The sequence below is a fragment of the Phodopus roborovskii genome, unplaced genomic scaffold (assembly GCF_943737965.1).
Source record: "Phodopus roborovskii unplaced genomic scaffold, PHOROB, whole genome shotgun sequence".
Taxonomy (NCBI): Eukaryota; Metazoa; Chordata; class Mammalia; order Rodentia; family Cricetidae; genus Phodopus; species Phodopus roborovskii.
The window spans coordinates 42,766,859-42,790,038 of NW_026126407.1; the positions used below are offsets into that span (position 1 = coordinate 42,766,859).

At 38.1% G+C, this 23,180-nt stretch overlaps 1 protein-coding gene across 2 annotated transcripts; it reads right to left on the reverse strand.

Annotated features, from left to right (window-relative positions):
* Positions 1–4,931: 4,931 nt before the first annotated feature.
* Pank3 (pantothenate kinase 3) lies at positions 4,932–23,180 on the reverse strand. Of its 2 annotated transcripts, none has more exons than XM_051180956.1 (7): positions 22,824–23,180; positions 15,507–15,859; positions 14,868–15,121; positions 12,595–12,771; positions 8,995–9,118; positions 7,150–7,275; positions 4,932–5,640 (listed from the first exon to the last, which is right to left on the reverse strand). In XM_051180956.1, exons 1-7 carry the CDS (start codon positions 22,849–22,851, stop codon positions 5,590–5,592), a joined length of 1,113 nt encoding a protein of 370 aa, XP_051036913.1. In that variant the 5' UTR covers positions 22,852–23,180; the 3' UTR covers positions 4,932–5,589. The 2 variants fall into 2 exon arrangements, with proteins under 2 accessions (XP_051036913.1, XP_051036914.1); XM_051180957.1 differs by lacking the exon at positions 22,824–23,180 and adding an exon at positions 22,340–22,427.

A 23,180-nucleotide genomic window follows, 5' to 3' on the forward strand; every position in this document is an offset into this window, starting at 1 on the left:
AGCATGATTCTAACACTTATTTAGAATATTAACAAATTAGAAAAAGTTAGAAACTACAGAAAAGGTAGACACCCTGGAGTTAGCTTAAAGGTTGGCTATACAGTACAAACAAGGACCCAAGATTCTGTCATGCAATAAGCACTACAGGGGAAAAGCATGGGAATGTTCACAGAGCAGGCCACAACAAATATTTTAAACATTTACATTAAGAAACTGTACATAAATGGAAAAATAAATTAGATAATTTACAAGAAATGTTTTATAGGTTATAATAGGTTATAACTTAGTCTTAATATGCATAAAGTTTATAGCACATCATACATTTTTACATAAGATTTAATATTAGAAGGATCTAAACATAACAAAGCTTGGACCTAACAAGAATAATGCAACCAACAAAGTAAGGCAGCTTACACTGAAGTGACAAATAAACCCCAATTTAAAAAATGCCCAAAATGGGAGAGAAAATCCCTAGGAATGATTTCATCAGAACTAGGCAGAATTGAAAGAATGCCTTTCAACTTCAGTTAAAATGCCAGGAATTCACTTAGCTCAAACATAGTGGGTATGAGTGACCATGTATCTGAACCACATTCACTGCAGAAGACCAGTGATTTACATGTAGGATTAGGTCAATGACACCCAGCATGCAAAGCAAAACCAAATTTAGAAAACAATATAGTTTGTGAATGAAGCAAAGTTCTGAGAGCCAGCAGCAAGATTCCAGTATCAGCTCACACTGACTTTTAGAAGTAGGGACACTGCTGTCGGACACAGGTCTATCCCACCAAGCTCAGAAAAGACATTTTGGATCTTCTGCCTGCCTCATTAGGTAGGACTGTAACCCATCTCAACCTACTTGCAGGCAATTCCATTTTTCTTTTGTAGATATGGCTGGGAGGTTGTGTGCTGGACAAATGCAACAATTTAGAGGGGTAGTTTTTCTTTTACAAATGAATAGTAATTCCTACATAATTTTTAGGTTAGTAGTTAAAATCTAAGTACTTTACAGATGAATGTATGCACATACTTTCCAATAGCTATCATAGCTAGTGACTGAAGAATAGTATTTTTCTAGTTTTAAAAGAACTTATAAATCATACTAATAAAAGCCAGAACTGTTAAACTGAAAATGTATAAGTCATCCTAAGCACTGTCAGGAATGAGGCAGTTGTTCTCAGGCTCCTGACAACTATGTCATTTTCCATGGTAGCCACCGAATTCCCAGTTCACAAATAAAGAAGCTGGACCAATGACCAGCACACCATAAAACACTATCAAATCTGAACTCCACATGTACTGAATACACAAGACAGCAGAGTGCAACCAATAGGGAGTGCTTTCCAAAACATCTTAACCTTTTTAAAGTAGAAATAAGACAGCAGAGAACCTGGAACAATCTCTTTCCACGCTGCTGTTTCGAACCAGCTATCAAAATCTTCAAGGAAAAAAAGAGCTCCTCTTATTACTGACCCTGTGAGACTCATCAGAAAGACAATTTTTGTTATATAAACTGCAGACAAAAAGTAATTTTGCAAGATTATGCGATGCAGGGCACTTGGGAGGCAGAGACATGAGGAGGCTCTCTTGTGAGTTTTAGGTCAGACTCATCTACATAGCAAATTCCAGCACAGGACTACATAGAGACCCTGTCTCAAAAAACAAAAACCAAACCAAACTGAAAATTATCTGATGACTCAAATGAAGCTAGCCTATCACTGTCAGAAGAAACCACACTCAGTGAACAAGAGCTTGGCTGGGAAAAGGTAACATCAACATTTTGAAGCAATCACCTTAAAATCAGAGTATTTTCTAAAAAAAATGTATTTTGACTATTTTGTTTACATATAGCACAAAACTGAAGTTAAATGCAAAGTAATGAACATTCATTTTCATTATGCTTTATCATTTTTTACATAACTTAGAATTTCTGAATTATATTCGCAAGTTCAACACATTAACAAAGATAAAGTGCTCAACAAAAGAAAAGATACTAATAATCTAAATATGAAAGAACTTTGTTTCTAACAAAGTGGTTTTACAAGGGACACTTAAACTATGGCCAGGCCAAGCTTTCCATCCAAGAATGTAACCCCCAAACAGCATTCTTTTAGAAATGGGTTCCTCAAACACAGAAATTACATGCATTCTCATAGGCAAACATCAACTTAAGATTTTCTGAAGAGTCCAGGTTTTGCAAATAATGAGAACCTCTTGAGAGGCTGCCTTTCAATTATCATGCACACTACTGGCCTTGGCAATGACTTTATCCAAAGGAGGGATCCACTACTTCCCCACCTACTAAAAGTAGCTGAGAAAGGAAATGCCATGCTAACCTGTGTGACCTGTGTACTAGAAGCTTGGAGTCAGCTAGTTAAAAGGCAACGTTTAGGGGGAATGGTGGTGTTTTAGATCTGTGTGTGTTTTACCACCAAAACCATGGCTAACAATGCTCTTAGCATTTTTAAGTTATCAGAATTTTTATAAAGATTATATATAAAAGATAACATTGAGTTAAAAAGTGTTTATTGGTAATTCTTCAAATTTGACTGCACAAAACTCAGAAACTTTAGAAACTAAGTTTCTGGAAGTAATTTTATTTCCATGAAGGAAATTCATTAGTTTGGAGAATGCTAACTACTAGGATTATCACAGGCAGTTTTATCAGAATCAGATTATTAGAAAAATCCCATACACTACTACAAGAGATGACATGATGCAAACATACAATATTTTGCAATACTCGGTAATAGCTTGTCTGTGTAAAATAAACTGGTCGAAATAAATGATCTTATTTATATTTTTAAAAAGAAGTTCCCACCCACCCCTGTCACATTCTTTTAAAAGCACAAAGTTTTCATGGACACACAATATTAAGTAATTCTAGCACACCTTTAATCTTGGTATGCAGACAGGTGGATTTCTTTAAGTTCAAGGTTTGCCTGGTCTACCAGGCCAGTCAGGGCTACATAGTTGAGACTCTGTCTCAAAAACAAAAACAGAAGTAGTTCTACAAAAACACTAACACAGTGAGCACTATTTAAAATGAACATCAACTGAAGACTAAATAATTAAAAAGAAAAATAAACAAAAAAGGGCAAAATATCTCTCCTAATAAATTTTTGCACTGATTTCACATTGAATAATACACTAGATATATCAGTTAAAAAGAAAAAAAAAAACCTAAACATGTACTAAAATTGACTTTCACCTATTTCTTAGTTTTTAATGTGTTTACTAAAAATATAAAATTATACATGGTTTATATTTTATTTCTATTAAATGGCACTGTTTAAGAACATAGACCTTAGGCAGGTAGTGGTGATGTACAAATCTCAGTACCTGGGAGAGGACAGGTGGATCTGCGTTCAAGGCCAGGTTTAGACAGTGAGTTCCAGGACTGTTATACTAAGAACCCTGTCTTGAAAAACTAAAAAGGGGAGGGGGTGCGCACGCGCGCGCACACACACACACACACACACACACACACACACACACACACACACACACACGACAAAACCACTTCACAGACCTTCAATTAGGTTGATTGATATTAGAGGCAAATCTATTTATGACAGCATGCTTACAGGCATTTTCTCAAGAGCAATGTAAAACAGATTAGACTCTTGGCAGCTTTTATCAATCATGAGTCTGTGTTATCAGTTCATAATTATAGATTACACTTGGAAAAAGGTAAATAAATGGATGAGCTAGTTGATTGGTGTTACATGGATCTTAGTAGGTAATTTCAGTTCTAAATTGACAGAATGTTAAGTTCCACATTAATCAAGCTATAGTGATCAAGTGAACATGAACACCAATCTTTTCTTACAGACAGCCCTAAACCTATAGTTGCTAACGTATAAAATTTCCACAGGTAGAAAATCTGCAGTTTCTAACATTGTTATTTTCTTATCTGCACAAATACTTGAGTCAAAACCTTTAAAATAAGCGGTTGTATTCCTACTGGAATTGGCCACTGCTTTGCAAACACTGACAAAGACAACATCATAGACTTAAATGTCTACTGAGTGGGCTGATTTCAAAGTTCCATGAAGTCTAATGGGCAAATACTCTTCATATGCTTCCCTCCCCAGATACTACTTTTATATTCATATCTTTAGATAAAGAAAATAGAATTTTAAATACCTGCACATAAGATGTGAAAACCAAACACACAGACAACTGTCTTATCAAGCACCTCTTGTCAGTCTGGTGGGTACTTTTCACTACTAAACACTGGGGTCTCAGAAACTACACTGAAATACTTTGTAAAGTGTAAACAATCTCTAACCTCTTTAAGGTTATTTCCAGAAATATTGTTAATTAATACAGGTCCATTTCCCTTACAGACTCAACTTTATGGAACTAATGGCCTCCAAAATGTTACTGCATATGTAAAATTAAGAGATTTAACATTATAAAATCAGGAATCAAAACCAATAATAAATTCCAAAGTAGAACGATTTGGATCTGCAATGCTTTCATAACCAAAAACAAACAAACAAAAGTGTGCGCGCACACACACACACACACACACACACACACACACACACACACACACACACACACGAATATTGATCCACTTGTAACTCAGCAATAGTGCCTCAGAATCCCAGTTTCAAAATATCTTTTTAGATAACATCTGATTCTGTCCATTGCTACTATTTATATCAGGATAAAACCAGCTTTCATAGTTTAGACCTAATGAGAAGAAGTGTATGTTTGGGCCTGAGATATACATGGTAGAGAACAGAATGTCACCCACTCTAACCATATTCCATGTGAACAGTCCAAGGACTTAGGCATTCTCCAAAGCATCTGATTATGCCCCCAATTTTAAAACAGTAAACATCTTAACACATATACTGATTAATACATGAAATAAAGAAAATGTAACACCATCAAATGTGTGCAAAAAGTTTCAAGGATTCAAAAGAAAACTTCAGGTTCATATTTAAACATGGTATTTCAACTCATCAACTGAGAGAAGAGTGTATTTAAGGGGAGAGGTCATATAGACATGCTTTTTTGGGAAGGATATGTTATAAAACTACTACCATAGTTAATACTTAATATTGCCTTAACATTCCTAACGTCACAGAAAATGATCATCTTTGATTGCCAGTACAATAAAATTACCATACTGAGTATGTAACTTTCTGTTCACTAGTAACCAAACATACATAAAACAGACTCAAAACAAATTATTTAGTATTAATTATTTTGCATATAAGCAAACATTTCTGAGACTTGAAGATTTATGTTTGAGCATACAGTACTACAATGTTGGCTACATCAAATAAATAGAAAATCATTTCTTGAGAAAAGTTCAACAATCAAGAGGCTGTATTGCATTTAAGACTGAACGCTGGTTATATATACACACAAGGGGACAATCAATGAGGATTATTTCCCATTACAGAGGTCTTTCCAGGTGGCAAAGCTCATAAGCTCACTGTTCTGACATTTAAAATCGACACAAATAGCATTACTCTTTTATCCTTTGGTTCCCAGTGACAAATAATGAATGCAGTCTCTGGATCAGTTCCTCCTAGATGACATTTCTTAGTAAAGATCTCCAATCTTTTAGCTGAAATTTGGCAGTCCAAGAAGTGCACCAACAGCTCCAAAGTATCCCTGCATGATTTAAACAGTTTAAGACAATGTAGTTTTTAAATTAATTTGTTAAGAACACATTTATATAGCCTTCTTCAATACATGAAAGGGTACATTCCACAAAAAAAAAAAAACAAACAAATAAACAAACTGGACTCAGGAAAGAAGCACCCAGTACAATCAAACCCAGCAAACCCTCTAAATTAATATAGAAGGAAAGGAGACCAGTTAGCCAGCAAAACAGCACTGTCATTTCTAAAAGAGCAACATCTCCTCTCCTTGTTAACCTTAAATGTAAGGAAATGGCCTCAATTCACCACTAAAAAGGTAAATCAACCAAATAGCTGGTTCTTTGGAAAAGTAAAATTGACTTAACCTGATAAAATACATAAATTAATAAAATTAGAGGTCTACAGACTCCAATAAAAAATGTTTAGGTTGCTTTCTATACACTCTTGAAATAAGCATAATTATCTACCTAGCTACCTACCTACCTATCCATCTATCTAGGTTTTTTCAAGGCAGGGTTTCTCTGTTTAACAGCCCTCACTGTCCTGGAACTACCTCTGTAGACCAGGTTGGGCTCAAACTCAGAGATCTGTCTGCCTCTGCAGTGATGCCACCACTGCCCAGCTTTGAAATAAGTATCTTTAAACTATGGCTTTTAGACACTAACATTTACACAACTAATATAGCAAGCCTACTTCTTTTCCTTCACTTTAGTCAATAAACAAAGATTCCTTGGAGCTTTGTAGTGTGTGCTTTGTAGAAGGGCCAGAGAACATACCATTGCAATCTGTACAGAGTTTCCAACAATGAGATATGGAAACTTATGTGGCAATACTTTGAATTTTATTAATTCAAAATAATGTAAACATTTGATTTCATTATATGAAACTGGTTAACTGCACATATTGAAATTTAACTGGGAGGTGAGCTGTTTGGTTTTTTATTTGTTTGTCTGAACTAATACAAAGCACGTTGGCTTCAACCTGGGCTAACATCTTGCTTCTTCTTCCTGAATGTTGGGATTATAGGAGTGTACCACCAAGCTGAACTAGGAAAACAATAGTTACTTCTCATGGTCATGTGTGTTACAATGCATGGAAGAAATTAAAAAAAGAACCCTCTTCATTAGAACACATAGCCTGGGAAAATAGCTAAATCCATAAATACAAGGAACTGAGTTTGCTTCCCCAAACCAACATAAATAAAAAAGCCACGTGTTGTGGTATATCTTTTATAAGCCCAGATGTGAGGAGGCAGCTCTTTGGGGTTTGTTGTCAAACCAATACAGCCTCATCATTCCAGTGAGAGACTGTGTCTCAAAAGAGGTAGATGGTGTCCTTGATAATGACACCTGAAGTTTCCTCTGATCTCCACATGTGCATACATATTTACAGTTTTACATATGTGTGCGCACGTGCGTGTGTGTGTGTGTGTGTGTGTGTGTGTGTATAGGATATATAGAAATGTAGACATTTTTAATTCAAAACATGCTATTTAACCTACAAAAAATTGTTCTCGTACCTCATGTTCTAGAAACAATGCTTTCAATTGACCTTTTGACCAGTAATCCAAAGCATATGCCAGAAGTTTCATAGAGAGAGTATTAACACGTAGAAAGTTTCCAACGAAGACAACTCTGTTTATTTTCTGAAAGAAAAGAAGAATGTGACTTTTAGGGCATTAAAATATTTATGTAAAAATGTTAATGTCATTCATTAGTACCTACTAATTTCTGGCACACAGTCCTACATTTCTGATTATTCATAAATTAGATAACTAATGAATGAACTCTGTCAAATATGACTTCTGGATTTTAGTGCCGGATTATCATGTCCTACATGTTCTTGGACAACAACCAAATATACCAAGATCCAGAGTATGCTGAATCAGGGAGGCTGTGCTCATGTGTGGAAGGTGTGGCAACAGCCTAATTACCTATGTCAGTTTAACTGCAAACCTAACATTGATCTAAAAAGTAGTATCTAGTTATGTTGTATCCATGTACCATGCAATGTAACCTAGTCCCTCCAGAGAGTTGGACAGTAGCAATGATTGGGAAGGGGATCATGAAAGGTAGGTAACATGAAAGGTGAGCAAGAGGAAAATGTGAGGATAGAGGAACAGGAGGCATAAACCAACCAAAACATAGTTTGGGAGCTGGAGAGATGGCTCAGTGGTTAGGAGCACAAGCTGATCTTCCAGAGGACCACGGCTGCTCCCAGAACCACCTTAGCTTTTCACAACCATGTATAACTCTAGTTCCAAGAAACTCAATACTCTCTTCTGTTCTCCTGTGCATGTAAACAGTGCACAGACACATATACAGGAAAAATATCCACACCCTTAAAATTAAAAAAAGTTTAGGATGGAGAGCTGGCTGAAGTTAAGAGTATTTGCTACTAAAGCAAGCCCCAATGACCCTCCTTTCTTCCCATCCATTACCTGCTGGGGTTGTAGGCCCAAAGCCTTATCCGGCTTCTTACATAGGTGTTAGGGACTCAAATCCAGGTCCTCTGCAAAGTCATTGAGCTATCTCCCCAACCCTCCATTTTTCTGAAGGCAAGCCAACACACATCACCTCAGATCACATATGAAGAACAAGTCTTAATGCCTTCATAGCCCTGTACAATGCTGCTTGATCCATATGCAACAAGGCAGCACTGTAAAGAAGCCGAGGGCAGTAAGAAAATTTCCAAGTATCTAATGAACACTCCATAATTATAAACAAAGAATCCACAATGCTTTTCTCAACAGTTATCTCAAAATGTTATACTTATATTCCATTCCCATTTACATTTAGACTGTGTATTCATTTCTGAAGACATTTTTTGAGAATAAGTACTTATTTGTCCTAGTCTGGCCCAAGTTAGTTTCTTTTTGTTTTGCAGTGCTGGGGACTGAACACCAAGGGCCGTTCACTATTTGTCATATTATTTCCTTCTTTGTATTGGCTATTTTGAAGCAGAAGCTGACCATGTAGCCTTGGCTGCCCTTCAAATCAAACAGATCTGCCTGTCCCTGCCTCCTAAGTGCTGTATTTGTCATTAAAAAGAAAAAAACAAAACTAGATACTTTATCCATCTGAGAGTGTAAAGAAATGGGTCTCAATCTGAGGGGCCTCATTGGAAAATAAAGGGTTCTATCACATGCAAAAAAAAAAAAAAAAAAAAAAAAAATCAGTTTTCTTTTTCTATTCCAGAACAAAACAAAATGAAAGGGTCTCTAGAACCTCAATGGCCTGGAATTAGCTATGTAGATTAGCCTCAAACTCACAAAGTCCCCCACTCCTGAGTGCTGGAATTAAAGGCATACACACACCATTGTGTCCAAATGTTTTTTATAAAAAGTTCTTCAATGTCTTCTTACCTCGTTAACAGCACACATCCGGGCCACGGAACCAATGTTATTGGTGATAGTAACTAAAGTAGCTCTCGCCAAATCCTCTTTACTAACAGTTTCTCGCTTCTCCTTATAAATCATATTCCCAAAACTGCAAAAACAAAACAAAACAAAAATCATCATCAACAACAACAAAAAAAACCAAAAAAGAGAAACAAGTCAAATCTATTAGTAATAATTAATAATTCACATATTAACTTACATATTTACAATAGCTCTACACAGTTAGGGCCAAGAGCACATTAAGGATCAGCTCAAAACAAGTCATAAGCAATAAGCTTTTAAAAAGAATTAAAAGTTTAAAAAAAAAAGTAGTAGAATTGTTACTAGGAAGCAAAGATTTCCATTATATCCACATATTAAGTCCAGATAATTATGATTACTTTAGGAAGCCAAGAAAAGAAAAATACAGCAACTTTATTTTAAAAGTCAAGATATTGTTAAAGATGACTTCAGCTCTAATGTCAAATCCTTTCAGTAACACAGCATTTATGACACACCAAGCATTGTGATACAGACACAAGGTACCTCAAGCAGTATATTGGCTAGGGCAGCACTGCTCAATAGAAATATGTGCCACATTAATACATTATCTATTTGCCATATTTGAAAAGGTAAAAATAAAGGTGAAATTAGGTAGAATTGTCCATCTTACTAAAAAGCCAACATATCTAAATGAAGCCATTTGACCATGGCATACATCAACTACATTCCAAGTGCTTGCTATACACATCTGGTTAAGGGTATCCTATGGACAATGAGGACCACACAGAGGAGAGCCACAGAGACACTAAGTATAACAAGATGACAGACAAACCAAATCACAGGGAGCAAGAAAGAATAAAGATTGCACTTATTTTGTTGTAAGAAAAAGTTGAGAATGTTTTCCACAGTAAAAAGAAATTTAACTGTGTAAAAAGAGAAGGAACATTCTAGACAGAAGCAATCAAGGTTAATGTCACATGAAAACAACAAAACATGAAATCACAAGTGACATAAGTGGTGGAGAGTGATGGACCTCTGTGAGAGTGCAGAGATGTGCTAAGGAGGCAAATTCCACTACTTCTAGAGGGCACTGACAAGCAACAGCTAACCACACTGGATAGGAAATCACATATAAACAAAAATATTTAGCAACACAGAGAGGGGTTCATGAAGTTAAAAGGTGATGGGGCAGGAGAATGACACATTTTCTTCAGTTACAGTCACTGCTAGGTTGCTAATGTATCGAAGATAAGTAACACTAACTAAACTCATTAGGTCATGAAAAGAAACCCTGAAAGTAGAAAGGGACTAACTGACTACCTACTTGGATGACGATCAACATGAGTGGAAGGAAGACAGGAGAGAATGATAGGGAAGAATATAATAAATAAATATTAGCCAGGTGGTGGTGGAGCATGCCTTCCTTTAACAGCCAAGTTCTAGGAATACAGAGAAACCGTCTTGAAAAAAATGGAAATGCTGTAAAAAACCCATTATGTATAAAATAATACATGCTAACTTACAAATTGTTCAGAAAATTTTAAGTTAATACAGATGACTTTTTAAATGTCTGAAAGGCACAAAAGTGGCTTTAACAGCTGTTTTGTTATAGAAAGATATAACATCATAAAGATAGTATTTTTCAAACATTATTTGTTCTCTCCCTCTGTGTGCATACACACTCAGAAGTCAGAAGCCACTTTGCAGGAGTTGTTTCTCTTCTTTTACTACTATGTAGGTTCTGGGGATCAATCCGATGTGGAGAGGCATAGTAGCAGGAATCATTACCCACTGAGCCATCTTATTGACCCAAGGATGTCATTTCAGTAAGTTAAAGAAACTTAATGAAATCACAAACGGAGCAAGCATACTTTCATGCTTCCATAACTTTGAGAGTGTATTATTGAGGGTATATCCAGAGTAAAAAACAACAACAACAAAAAAAAACTAGTGCATGAGAATTCATCTCTAATCAGTGGAAAAAATTATAGATGTTAGGTACTTACAAACACACAAACACACACACACACACAAACTGGAAAAACTAAAACTGGATCTATCTCTCACACAAAACTGTAAGAATCATTACAAATCATGTAATCATGTTTGTTTATATTATGAGCAAAGACTGAAGTATAAAAGTAATACATTAAAATATCAGAAAAAGAAAATATAGGTTAATTCCTTTATATATTTGCAATGTGGAAGATGACTTACTATGATTCAATATCCAGAAGCCATAAAAGACTGATCATCAAAATCACTAACAGTACCACACATGGTTCTTAGCTTCATTGTTAATAAAAGAAATGCGAAGTAAAATCACACTAAAATGTTGCTTCCCTACTAAACTAGCAAAAACTCAAATGTTTTTCCAGTATACTAGTTCCACTGGAGGGAAATACTATTTTACCTGGTGGATTAGGTGAAAATCATCTTTGGGAAGGTATGCTAGACAAAACTATAAAAATAAAAAACATTTGCACTTTACCTTTGGGGATGTAAGCTACAGACAGGATGACAGGACCATGAACATGGAAAGATTTCTAGGGTGTGTGGCTATTTTATTAGAGCATGTATACTATGTGATATGATTTGTATTTTCAAATAGCAAAAGGAGATGGATGTTTCCTTTTTTTTTTTAAGCTTTGAGAATTTGCTTGCCATGCTAATCTTCTCTATCAATTAACATTCCAATTTTAGTATATGTGATGCCGAAGCAAGCACCTGTTTTTGTTTTTTGTTTGTTTGTTTCTCGAAACAGGGTTTCTTTGTATAACAGTCCTGGCTATCCTGAAACTTGCTTTGTAGACCAGGCTATCCTCAAACTCACTGAGATCTGCCTGTCTCTGCCTCCCAAGTGCTGGGATTAAAGGCATGAGCCACCACAGCCTGGCCTGGTTTTGGTTTTTTGACAGTGCTTCATGGTGTGGCCTAGAATGGCCTGGAACTCTTTTTGTAGAACTGGTTGGCCTGGAACTCAGAGCTCTACCTGCCTCTATCTCCTAAATGATGGGATTAAAGGCATGTGCTCCCATGGCCAGCTGAGAAGTTTCCTTTTGTTCTGCAGTGCAGGGATTCAAACCCTGGCCTTAGGCACACTAGGCAAATGCTCCTCCACTGAACAATATTACCAGCACAAGGAGTTTTTTTACAGGGTGCAGAGAGAGTAAACTTTGTAATGAATTTACTTATTTGTTTGTTTTCAAGACAGGGTTTCTCTGTGTAGCACTGACTGTCCTGGAACTTATTCTGTACATCAGGTGTACACCACCACCTGGCTTGAGGTTTTTTTTTTTTTTTTTTTTTTTTTTTTTTTTTTTACGGTTTCTCTATAGCTTTGGAGGCTGTCTTAGAACTCACTCAGTAGACCAGGCTGGACTCGAAACTCTGAGATTCATCTGCCTCTGCCTCCCAAGTGCTGGGATTAAAGGTGTGCACCACCATAGCCCAGCAGAGTATTTTATTTTTAAACTACTTCAATGTACAAAACTTGGACTCTAAACCAAGAAAAGGAAATCACCCTTAAATCGCCCATGACACTATTTTCTAAAAACTAAATAGACAACTTGAATAACTTACCTAGATGCCACAGCCCAACCTGGCAGACCAAATCTTTCATAATCTCCTCCATAAATATCACGGACCAGCCTATCAGCTTGGGTGCTGTCACCTTTGGATGCCATTTCAAGAGCCTCTTCAAAACTTTCACAGCCAGTCAATAAGCTGCATAAACCAAGAAAGGTACCACCTCCAAGGCTAAATAAAGTAAAAAAGACAATATTCTTTTATTGAAAAAACATAGAGGGAAGACACAGTTAAATATCAACATGATAAAGGACAAGAGAAGCTACTTAGTTGAAATCAAACCTGTTATCTCAAAAGCTAAGTTGGCTGGGGAGAAAAATCCCACCTTGAATCTAATAGTTTATAGTTTGTAATTGCTAAAAATACACTACTGTGTGTGTATTAAAAGAAATACTAATAGGTTGGTGAGATAATGCATGCTACCATTGTCAGCACTAGAGAAACTGAGACAACACCTTGAGTTCTGGGCCAGCCTGTCCAACAGACTCAAAATAGGTATCAGTGTCCTAAAAATACCACACAAGGAAGATGAAATCTGTGCTTTTAAATTCCCAAGAAATGACTTGTGAAAGCTTTAGTTGCCCAATTAGGGTAAAATCAATTCAGTTATGACATGTGAACATCAATATGAACCAGACAAATACTTAGAGGAAGTGTATATCTGGCTCATCACATTAATGACAAATTTATTTAGTACTATTCCCATATCATTTTGGATTATGTCCATGAAATGTTACTGTGCAGGGCTCTAGTCTTTACATGCAAAATCTTTGCTTGTTAGACTCACCTACATTTCTATTTTTTGTAATCAAAAGAAATGTTTTGTGTAATTACTGGTTAAGAACAGTACAAAAGTGAGTTTTTAGAGTATTAATCACTGTTAGAGTACTAATGCATTTAAATATTTTAACAGGAGTATTGCTTAAAATTAACCTTCCCCATAAACCCATCTAAATTATTTAAAAACCTTTGCTCCCATAGTTGAACAGGCATTGCCACCTATTGATGAATTATGTATTAAGTCTTATAAAACCATTCACTTCATATTTCAGGTTATTAAAAAGTTATGGTCTACTTGAGAACATTAATTTATTCTATAAGGAGTTCACATGAAATTCATCCTAAAAATTAACTGCAGGGCTAGAGAGGAGGCTAAAAGGTTAACTGCTCTTGCAGAGGACCTGAATTCAATTATCAGCATCCCCACATCAGGGAGCTTTTTTGTTGTTTTTCTAGACAGAGTTTCTCTGTGGCTTTGGAGGCTGTCCTGGAACTACCTCTTGTAGACTAGCCTAGTCTCAAACTCAGAGATCCGCCTGCCTCTGCCTCTGCCTCTGGAGTACTGGGATTAAAGGTGTGCACCACTAAAACCTGGTCCCATCAGGCAGCTGAAAACTATCTGTACTCCAGTTCCAGGGATCTGACATCTTTTGGCCTGCATGTATTTGATGCACATAAATTCACATACACACATAAATAAATGAAAATAATTTACTACTCCACTGTCTAATATTGTATTTTAAATGCAAATTTATACAGTACATGGATAGCTTTATGTTTAAATAAAAAAAAACGGGGAAAAATCTGCTGCAGAAATTAAATAAAATATGAACAGATACCATAGTTCTGAAGTCAGCATAATGCTGACTGCCACTACCAGCAACTCTGTTAAACTCAGGAAAAAACAATGGAATTAATTCTATATAAAAATTAACTGGTCATTATGGAAATTCTGATGCTAATTGATATTGATCATTAGAAAATACTTAGGGACTTTAGTTTAAGTCATTACAAAAAAGATTTGCAACATTTAATCACACATCTATATTCTTTTTAAAGACATTATTTTTATGTGTGTGTGTGTGTGTTTTGCTAGCATGTATGTTCTGCACCATGTGTGGCTAGTGCCAGCAAAGACTATAACCTCTGGAACTGGAATTAAGGATGGTTGTGACCTGCTATGTGGGTGTTGAAACTGAACCTGGGTCTTCTGTTGGGACAGCAAGAGCTCCTAACTGATGAACTATCTCTCCAGCACCCTATATATTTTGCTATTGCACAAATATATTATTAGTTTTCTGGCAAATCTAGGGAACTAGCAATATACAGCTGGGGGTCCAATTCAGTGTGGTATACTTGTCTAGCAAGTATGAGGGTCTGCCCAAGCTTCTCTAACACCAAAAATAGACAGATAAATAAAACAAAATACACCCTAGAACATGCATAAAACATGATGAATAATGTAATCAAACCAAAAGGATTAGTACCTTGTTCCAGTCACTCTTTTATAGTTGTCTTTGGAATGGACTGCTAAAATACTGACTCCTGAGCCAATATTCACTACCAGCAGTGGATAAGGATCATCCAGGTTAAAAGGCATCTTTTGGCATCTCTCAGGGTCTGAGGCATTAGCAAAATAATAGCATTCTGCTTGTCCATTGAAACTGACAGAATCTATATACAGCAAGCCCTTTACAAGGCAGTCAAGTTCATCCAGTTTGTGCAGGTGGAGGTTTCCAATCTGGAAGAAAAAAGCAAAAATAACAATTTTAGAAAGGTCAAACAAGTCAAAATCTAGTCATGCACATATGCCTCAGGGAAAATGAACTACACACTATATCCGCAGTTCTCAACCCATGGATCCGAATCCTGTGAGGGACGGATGGATCCTTTTACAGGAGTTGCATCAGATATACTACCTATCAGATATTTATATTATGATTCTTCTTAATAGTAGCAAAGAAATAAATTTTACGGTTGGAGGGAGGGTTCACCATAATATGAGGAACTATATCAAAGGGTTGCAGCATTAGGAAGGTTGGAAACCACTGTCTTAGAAGCCTAGCTTTGTATTAAGAACTGAATTTTCTCAATAATTTTTGGCTTTCAAGTTAAGAGACACCTACTGTGCGAAAATCTTTCTCAAACTTGTAAGCACCACCTCCTGTAGCACTCAGCACCGTTTGTAAGGTTGAGAAGTTTTTATCTCTTCCCATTTGGATAAAAGTAGGCAGGTCCTGGGTTGGAAATCTGATAAAGTGCAAGTTCCCTCTTCGTCCAAAAAGTGTTAAGTCCTTCAGTTCGAGGTGTACATCCCGAATGCCAGTAGATCCATATGCTACATTAGAAGTCAAATATTTCCGAATGCTTTTTAAGCTCTCAACTTCCTCTTGTTCTTCCTCTGCTGTGATATCAATAGGTTCAAAATATGAGAGCTTTACTAGAGTTCCCCCAATGTCCATGCCAAACCACGGGAAAGCTGTGAATTAAAAAAAAATGTGTGAAAACAAACCAGAATGAATGGTTAATTAGTCACAAACTTCATTTTCTGAGTCATGCACTTAGTTAAAGCTTAGTGGCCAAGACCTACCATCTATATGTAACTAACCTTTCCCTTCAGTTGTATTTGTACACTTTCTCCCCTTGTTTTTTTTTTTTTGGTTTGTTTTGAGACAGGGTTTCTGTATAGCCCTGCCCTACAATCATGTCAGGTAACCTTAAACTGAAATTTTGGGGGACTAGAGAGATGACTCAGTGATTAAAAGCACTTGTTATCTTTCCAGAGGATCTGAGTTCCCCCCATACCATGCAGCTTATGATCGCCTGTTAACACCAGTTCCATGGGATCCAACACTCTGACTTTCACAAACACACACAGATACAAATTTGTGCATGCATAGATACGCAAATATAAATAAATTTAAAAATGAAATCTTTCTTTGCTCAATCAGCATGTTCAGTTTCTTTGGCACATAGGATTAGCCATCCTTACCTGCCTATATAAGGACAAATGCATTTGGGCTAGGAGTAATATTCAGGTTTAGGACTTCAGCTAACTGGGCTATGTGGCTCTGGGGGAAAAAAATTCAATGCTTCTTTGAATGTGGAGAATGCTAAAAAACAAAAATTAATCTACCCAAAGGCAGAGCCCTAATACAGTTAGGGAACTATGAGAAAGACTTAAGCTGAGAAAATACAGAGTCGAGCACAAAAGACCTTGCATGCTAGGGAAGAAAACTTGAATCTATAGATAATTTCAGGCACCATTTATTTTCTCCACAAGAACATATACAGTTTGGCTGAACATCAGAAAGCTTTCTAAAATAGGAACATACAGGACAGGCAGATAAAGTTTAAGAGGCATGTAAAAGCAGGATGATGGGAGGCAGAAGCAGGTGGATCTGAGTTCAAGGCTAGCCTGGTCTAAAGAACAAGTTCTAGGACAGCCTACACAAAGAAACCATATCTCAAAATACAAAACACAAAACAAAAAGAGGCACTTAAAAAACTAAAGATGCCTGGCAAGTAAGTCAAAAATCAAAACCATCTAGGTATTATTTGAAAATTACAATTTTTTGGGCCTCACTTCTAGGTGCTGGGCTGAGATGGCTCAGCAATCAGGAATGTTTGCTAGTTTTCTAGTTAAATTCTCAACACCCATTCCAGGTGGTTCACAAGTGCCAATAACTCCAGCTCCAGGGAATCTGACACCTGCTTCTGGCCTGTGGGCTCCATTTATGTATATGGTACATATAGGCTCCCATATGCAGCTCAGTTGGCAGAGGCAAAAGGGTAAGAGGTTCATCATTCTTGATGACACACCAGTTCAAAGCCAGCCTGGGTTACCTGACACCAGAATCAGAGAGCTAGGCAGTCAGTCTCTGCATAATTATCATTACTTTCTTCTATAGAAATAGTTCATGGCCAGGCATGGTGGTGTACACCTTTAATCCTAGCACTTCAAAGGGCAGCCTGGACTATACAAGGAGTTCTAGTTAGCTGGGGCTACCTATAGAGACCCTGTCTCAGGAAAGGGGGAAGAAAAAGAAACAATCAGAAAACTGAACTTAGTATTGGAAAAAATAGTTAACAAGAAGACCACTTCAGTGAATGACACTTGAGACACCTCTAGGTAAAAAAGAATGTGTTTATAACTAAGAGCTGCTTTTCAGTTCACAAAATCTAGAATTTCTTCTTTGAGAAATTCATTAATGGTCTGTCTACACAGCCTTGGTGGTGGTGGGGTTACAGGTCATTTTCCTGCCCTATCCCCACTAATGCTTCCAAAGCAATATACCAACAGGAGTCATTTATTACCAAGTGTTTGAACAAATTCTTTTGCATTTCATGGTTTTTAAAAGTTGTTTTTTGGCCTATTTTGGAGGTTGGATCTCATTCTATAGCTCAGATTGGCCTGGAACTCAATATTTTAGCCCCAATTGGCTTTTAATGTGCAGCAGTCTTGATTCAATAGAGCGTTGGAATTATAGGTGTGAGCCACAAGACCTAGCTATACTAGGGAGCAAAACAAACAAACAAAAAGCACAAAAACAAATGCAAATAAAAGAAAAAAGATCATCTGATATATTTTTGCCAGGCATTGGTGGTAAAGCCTTTAATCCCAGCACTCAGGAAACAGAAGCTTCTGAGTTTGAGGCCAGCCAGGTCTACAAAGCAGTTCCAGGACAGACTCCAAAACAATAGAGAAACCCTGTTTCAAAAAACCAAATAACAAAACAACAACGACGGGAACGGGTTCTCTCCTGGTGATGGTGGTGCACACCTTTAATCCCAGCATTCAGGAGGCAGAGGCAGGAGGATCTCTGAGTTTGAGGCCTGCCTGGTCTACAAGAGCTAGTTTCAGGACAGCCTCCAAAGCCACAGAGAAACCCTGTCTCAAAAGCAAAAACAAAACAAGAAAAAGTTCTCCCACTTGAACAATGCTTGACTCTAGATTTCATGGTTTGGAAGAACAGAAATCATTTTACCCAAATTCAAAATCCACTAAAGCCAGTATCTGCACATTTTCTCCCACCCACTTTTGTTTTGGTTATTCAAACAAACCCAGGGCCTTGGTGCATATTAGGCACTGTATGTCTGAACTACATTCTCAGCCCTTTTCAGGTTCATGTCAAACATATAGGTGTCAAAATATACATACAAATGTTACAGAGTACAAACTGGAAGTTCAAAGTTAATTCATTTTCCAGTCAGAATCCTCTGTTCACAGACTTACAAATATCAGAATATTGACACTCCTAAAAGCAAACTTTAAATTAGCATTTAACACTTCTTATTTTTAAAACCATTCTGTAGAAGCTTCATGTCTAAGCAATTATATTTCAAATGGATTCATGTATTCTGGAGAATAAGAAATCATCAACTTTTCTAAAGCTGTGACCAGTACTAAAGTTTTTGTTTGCGTTTTAATTCTAAGTTATGAATAGCCAACTCCAAAATGCATATTCTGTCTACTTTGTAATGTGAGCTATGAAGTGGTAAAGACAGATATTGGAGGTAACCAAAAATCTTTTTGTAGCAGAATAGCTTACCATCAACCCTGAAGTGCAAGAAAAAAATTAGTTACACCTACCATTAAAATAATAAAAAAAAACAGAGCTTTTGAGAGCTCAGAGGGCATGCACAGCTCTTGGGAGTTTGGTTCCCAGCTGCTTAGAATAATCATTAACTCCAGCTCCAGGGGATCAAATAACTGCTTCTGACTTCTGTCACCACTTCTAAGAATAAGTTCTCCCTCCACCATGTAGGTCCCAAAGGCTAAATGTTAGGGGATGTTCTTCTGTATGTTTCTCTTATTGACAGATGAATAAAACAGTTTGACCAATAGAGGCAGGAAGATAGGTAGGACTAAGAGATGAGGTTGGATACATAGGCAGAGAAAGACTTCGAGGAGATACCTTGTAGCAGAGGAAGGAGTAACAGGTCCAGACCCTTCTCCGGTAAGATAAGACCACGTGGAAATACTTAAGATTTAGTAGAAATGTGTTAATAATTAAATCAGAGCTAGCCAATAAGAAGCCCTAGCTGAGCCAAGCAGCGGTGGCACACGCCTTTAATCCCAGAACTTGGGAGGCAGAGGCAGGCAGATCTCTGTGAGTTTAAGTCTACCCTGGTCTACAGAGCAAGAAGCCCTAGTCACTGGCTAACAGTTTTAAAATTAATGAATGCCTGTGTGCTTATTTGGGGCTGATGGGTGTCAGGACAAGAAAACTCCACTAACAACTAAACTGTCTTTGCCAGCCCAATATCCAACTTTTGCAGCAATCTTTTCAACTCAGTGTTCTGGAATTCATTTCCTTAAACCAAGAAATAACTGCTATTCAGCATTAATGGGTCCCAGCACTTTAGTCCCAGCACTACGGAGGCAGAAGCCAGCCTGGTCTACAGAGCTAATTCCAGGACAGGATCCAAAGCAATACACAAACTGTCTCAAGAAACAAGATGGATGGATGGATGGATGGATGAAATGACTGCTAATCAGGGGCTGGAGAAATGACCCAACTGTTAAAAGCGGGTATTGCTTTTTCAAAGGCCTGGAGCTTAATCTTAGCACCCACTTCAGATGGCTGAGAGCTGCCTTAACCTCAGCCCAAGAGTTGATCTGACACCTCTGGTCCCACAGATGCCAGCACTCGAATACACAAACCCACACACATACACATAATTAAATCACATTCAAAAGGCATGAAGGAGGCAATAAGAACACAAAAAACAAACTTTCTTCAACTATGAGCCACTCTTGTATCATTTAACAAATGATCTAATCACCAACTTTTGAATTTCCTAGTACATTAAAATGGGTAACATATACATTTATAAATTCCAGGTGTATATGGAGTTCATGAATAAAAGAATTTCACTTGGGGCTGGAGAGATGGCTCAGTGATTAAGAGCACTAGCTAAACTGCTCTTCCAGAGGACATGGGTTGAATCCTCAGCACCTACATGGCAGCTCAAAACTTGTCTGTTACTCCAGTTCTAGGGGAATCAGCACCCTCATGGTAGACAAAACAGCAATATGCATATAAAATAAAAATAAATAAGGCATTTCACACTTCTCATTGATCTTTACAAATAAAGACTTGGGTTCTCTGAAACAGACCAAGAAAATAGCCATCTTATTACCTTCACTATTAAGAGAACCTGGGAAAGAATTGAGTATTTTTGTTTTCTTTAATAAATTCCTCATTTCTAATGGGAGTTACATTAGCTACAATAGTTACATTAGGTAACTATTACCTACTAATGTACTTTACTATCTACTGGAAGTGACAATTCTTAATATTAATAAATTTACAAATAAAACTATATAGAAGCACATGATACATAAATGCTGCTCAGCAAAAATTTCAACTTGGTTGGCACTGACTCAAAACCTGTATCACATTAAATATATTTATCACCTTTAACCAACCTTATTAATCCAGTTACAGGAGAACCTAAAGTTTAAGAAATCAGGCCAGCCTGTGGTGCTGGCACACACCTTTAAACCAAGCACTTTGGGAGGCAAAGGCAGGCAGATTTAAAGTTCCAGGCCAGTCGGAGAAACCCTGACTCAGAAAAATAGAAAACACCAGGATTTTAAAAAAAGAGAAAGGGAGAGGCCAAGTTCCCCAAGGGTGAGAATAGCCTAATTCATTTACTTTTCTTCTTTCCTGGAGATGAATTAACACATATTTCAACTGTGATGACAAAATCGATCCCCCCCTAGACAGGGTTTCTTTTTGTGTAACCCTGGCTGTCTTAGAACTAGCTCTGTAGACCAGGCTGGCCTCAAACTCAGAGATCCACTTGCCTCTGCCTCCCTAGTGCTGGGATTAATAAAGACATGCATCACCATTGCACAGCAACTAATGGGAGTAGCAGAGTAAATGAGTTCACTGGAGGCAGATGTCAAGTGTTCCGCATCAATGCATTAGTTTAGTGTGTGTGTGTTATTTTGAGCAGGGTCTCATGCTGTACAAGAGGCGGGATGACAAATGTGCTTTACCATACTAGCATAGGGTGCATTAGTTTAAGCAAGAAAATGTAAAGTTAAACGGTCACTGTTTTATGGGCTTCCTTTTTGAGACAGGGTCTTACAACTTAACTCTGACTGGCCTGAGACTCGTTAGGTAAACCGGGCTGGCCTCATTGCCCAGAGAGGAGAGAACAATCGCTTCACCAGTGTTTGGATTAAAGGTGTACACCACTACACCCTAGTTCATAAACTCCTGAACTAGCACCAAAAAAAAAAAAAAAAAAAAAAAAAAGTTAATGCATTTTATTGTTAATGGGCAGATAATCTAAAAAAAATTTTTTAAAGGCCAAAAAAAAAAAAAAAACTTGTGTTTCCCAAGTATTTAGACTATGCCCTGTGGGTGGACTATAAACACTGCACTTTGAGCGAGTACACGGAAAAGGTACTAAAAGTTACAGAGGCGAAGTTCAATTTCCTCATCTAAACAACAAAAAGTCACATTTACACTTTCTAGACCGCTGCTTCTGTGATGTTTATAAGATCCCTTAATGGGAGCAGGCAGGGGAGAGGCGTCCATGACCCTCTTTATAGCTGGTATCTTGGAGCAATTGGGAAGATAGCATGGAACACTAGAAAATTGCAAGTTAAGACAGGTGCACGGATCCCCACACCCCTAGCTTGTAGAGAAAGAATGAGCAACATTCACAAAGACTGAACAAATAAATAAACCAACTGCAGAAATAAAAGGCTTTTAAAAGGCAGCTTACGAAACTTGAGGTGTTCTCTGACAGCAGGGTTAGAATCATTGCAGCGTATGCATGCACAATTACAGAAAACGCCCTCAAGGTATTTACCATGTTATTAATGTAGTTGGAAGTGTGTAGCTGTAGTACAGGTTTTTAAACCATTTTGTTTACCTGCTTTCTAAAACAAACACAAACCAGTTGATATACTGAATTGCCAAGTCAATTTACCTACTGGCGGATTACAAGCACAAGCGTTGAAAAGGTCCAATTGCAACAGTGCAAACTCCCAGGAACCCACCTGGACTTCAAGGACACAAGCAGAAAATTCAGAAATCGGTAAAAAATAAAAATAAAAATAAAAAAGGAGAGGTAACAACCTCTAGCTGACAGCCATGACCACCTCTTTTCGCCCTGACTCCAGGAGGGGACTGGTAGCTGTAATCTCGTTTGGTAAAACCCGAGTCAAAAAATGTCCCGTGTACCTCTTAGATCTCCAGGAGCAAGTGGGAGCAAAGGGCTGGGGGAGGGGGGAGGCAGAAGCTCGCCCAGCATGCATGGGGGTAGGGAAGTCCGCCGCCTGCAAGCTGGGGCTGCAGCGATCCCCTACTTTCCTCCCTGGCGGGCGCCCGCGAACAAACCCGAGCTTAAAGCAGGCCATTCCGCCCGAGGCTCCTAGGGCCGTCTTCCCAACCCGCAGGTACCGGCTCCCATCTTACAGGGTTTTTTGGCATCCTTGATCTTCATGGCGTCGGTCTAAGGCGCGAGGGGCAGCAGCCTCGGGTGCAGAGCTCAGCGGAGAACAGCGAATACTCCGGAGCTGGCTGGGCCGCGCGGCGGAGGCCCGGCCGGTTCCTCCCCTCAGGCCGGGCGGGGCGGGCCTAGGGCGGGGCGGCGGCGCCTGAGGCGACGGGCGGCCCACGGGGCGGCCCCGCAACCCCGCAAGGGGCGGCCGGGACCGAGCGAGCTGGGGAAGGCCGCGGGCCTCGCCGCTCCGTGGCCCCCCGCAGCCGCTCCAAACAAAAGGCCCCGGTCCCCCGAGCCGCCACCGCCGCCGCCGCCGCCGCACTGAGAAG

Excerpts from the sequence above, each read along its gene's own strand:
- Pank3 (XM_051180956.1), bottom strand. The coding sequence starts at position 22,851 with ATGAAGATCAAGGATGCCAAAAAACCCT. Across the intron at positions 15,860-22,823 it reads CAAGGATGCCAAAAAACCCT|CTTTCCCGTGGTTTGGCATG; the intron begins GTAAGATGGGAG and ends TTTAATTCACAG. Across the intron at positions 12,772-14,867 it reads AAAAGAGTGACTGGAACAAG|CCTTGGAGGTGGTACCTTTC; the intron begins GTACTAATCCTT and ends TACTTTATTTAG.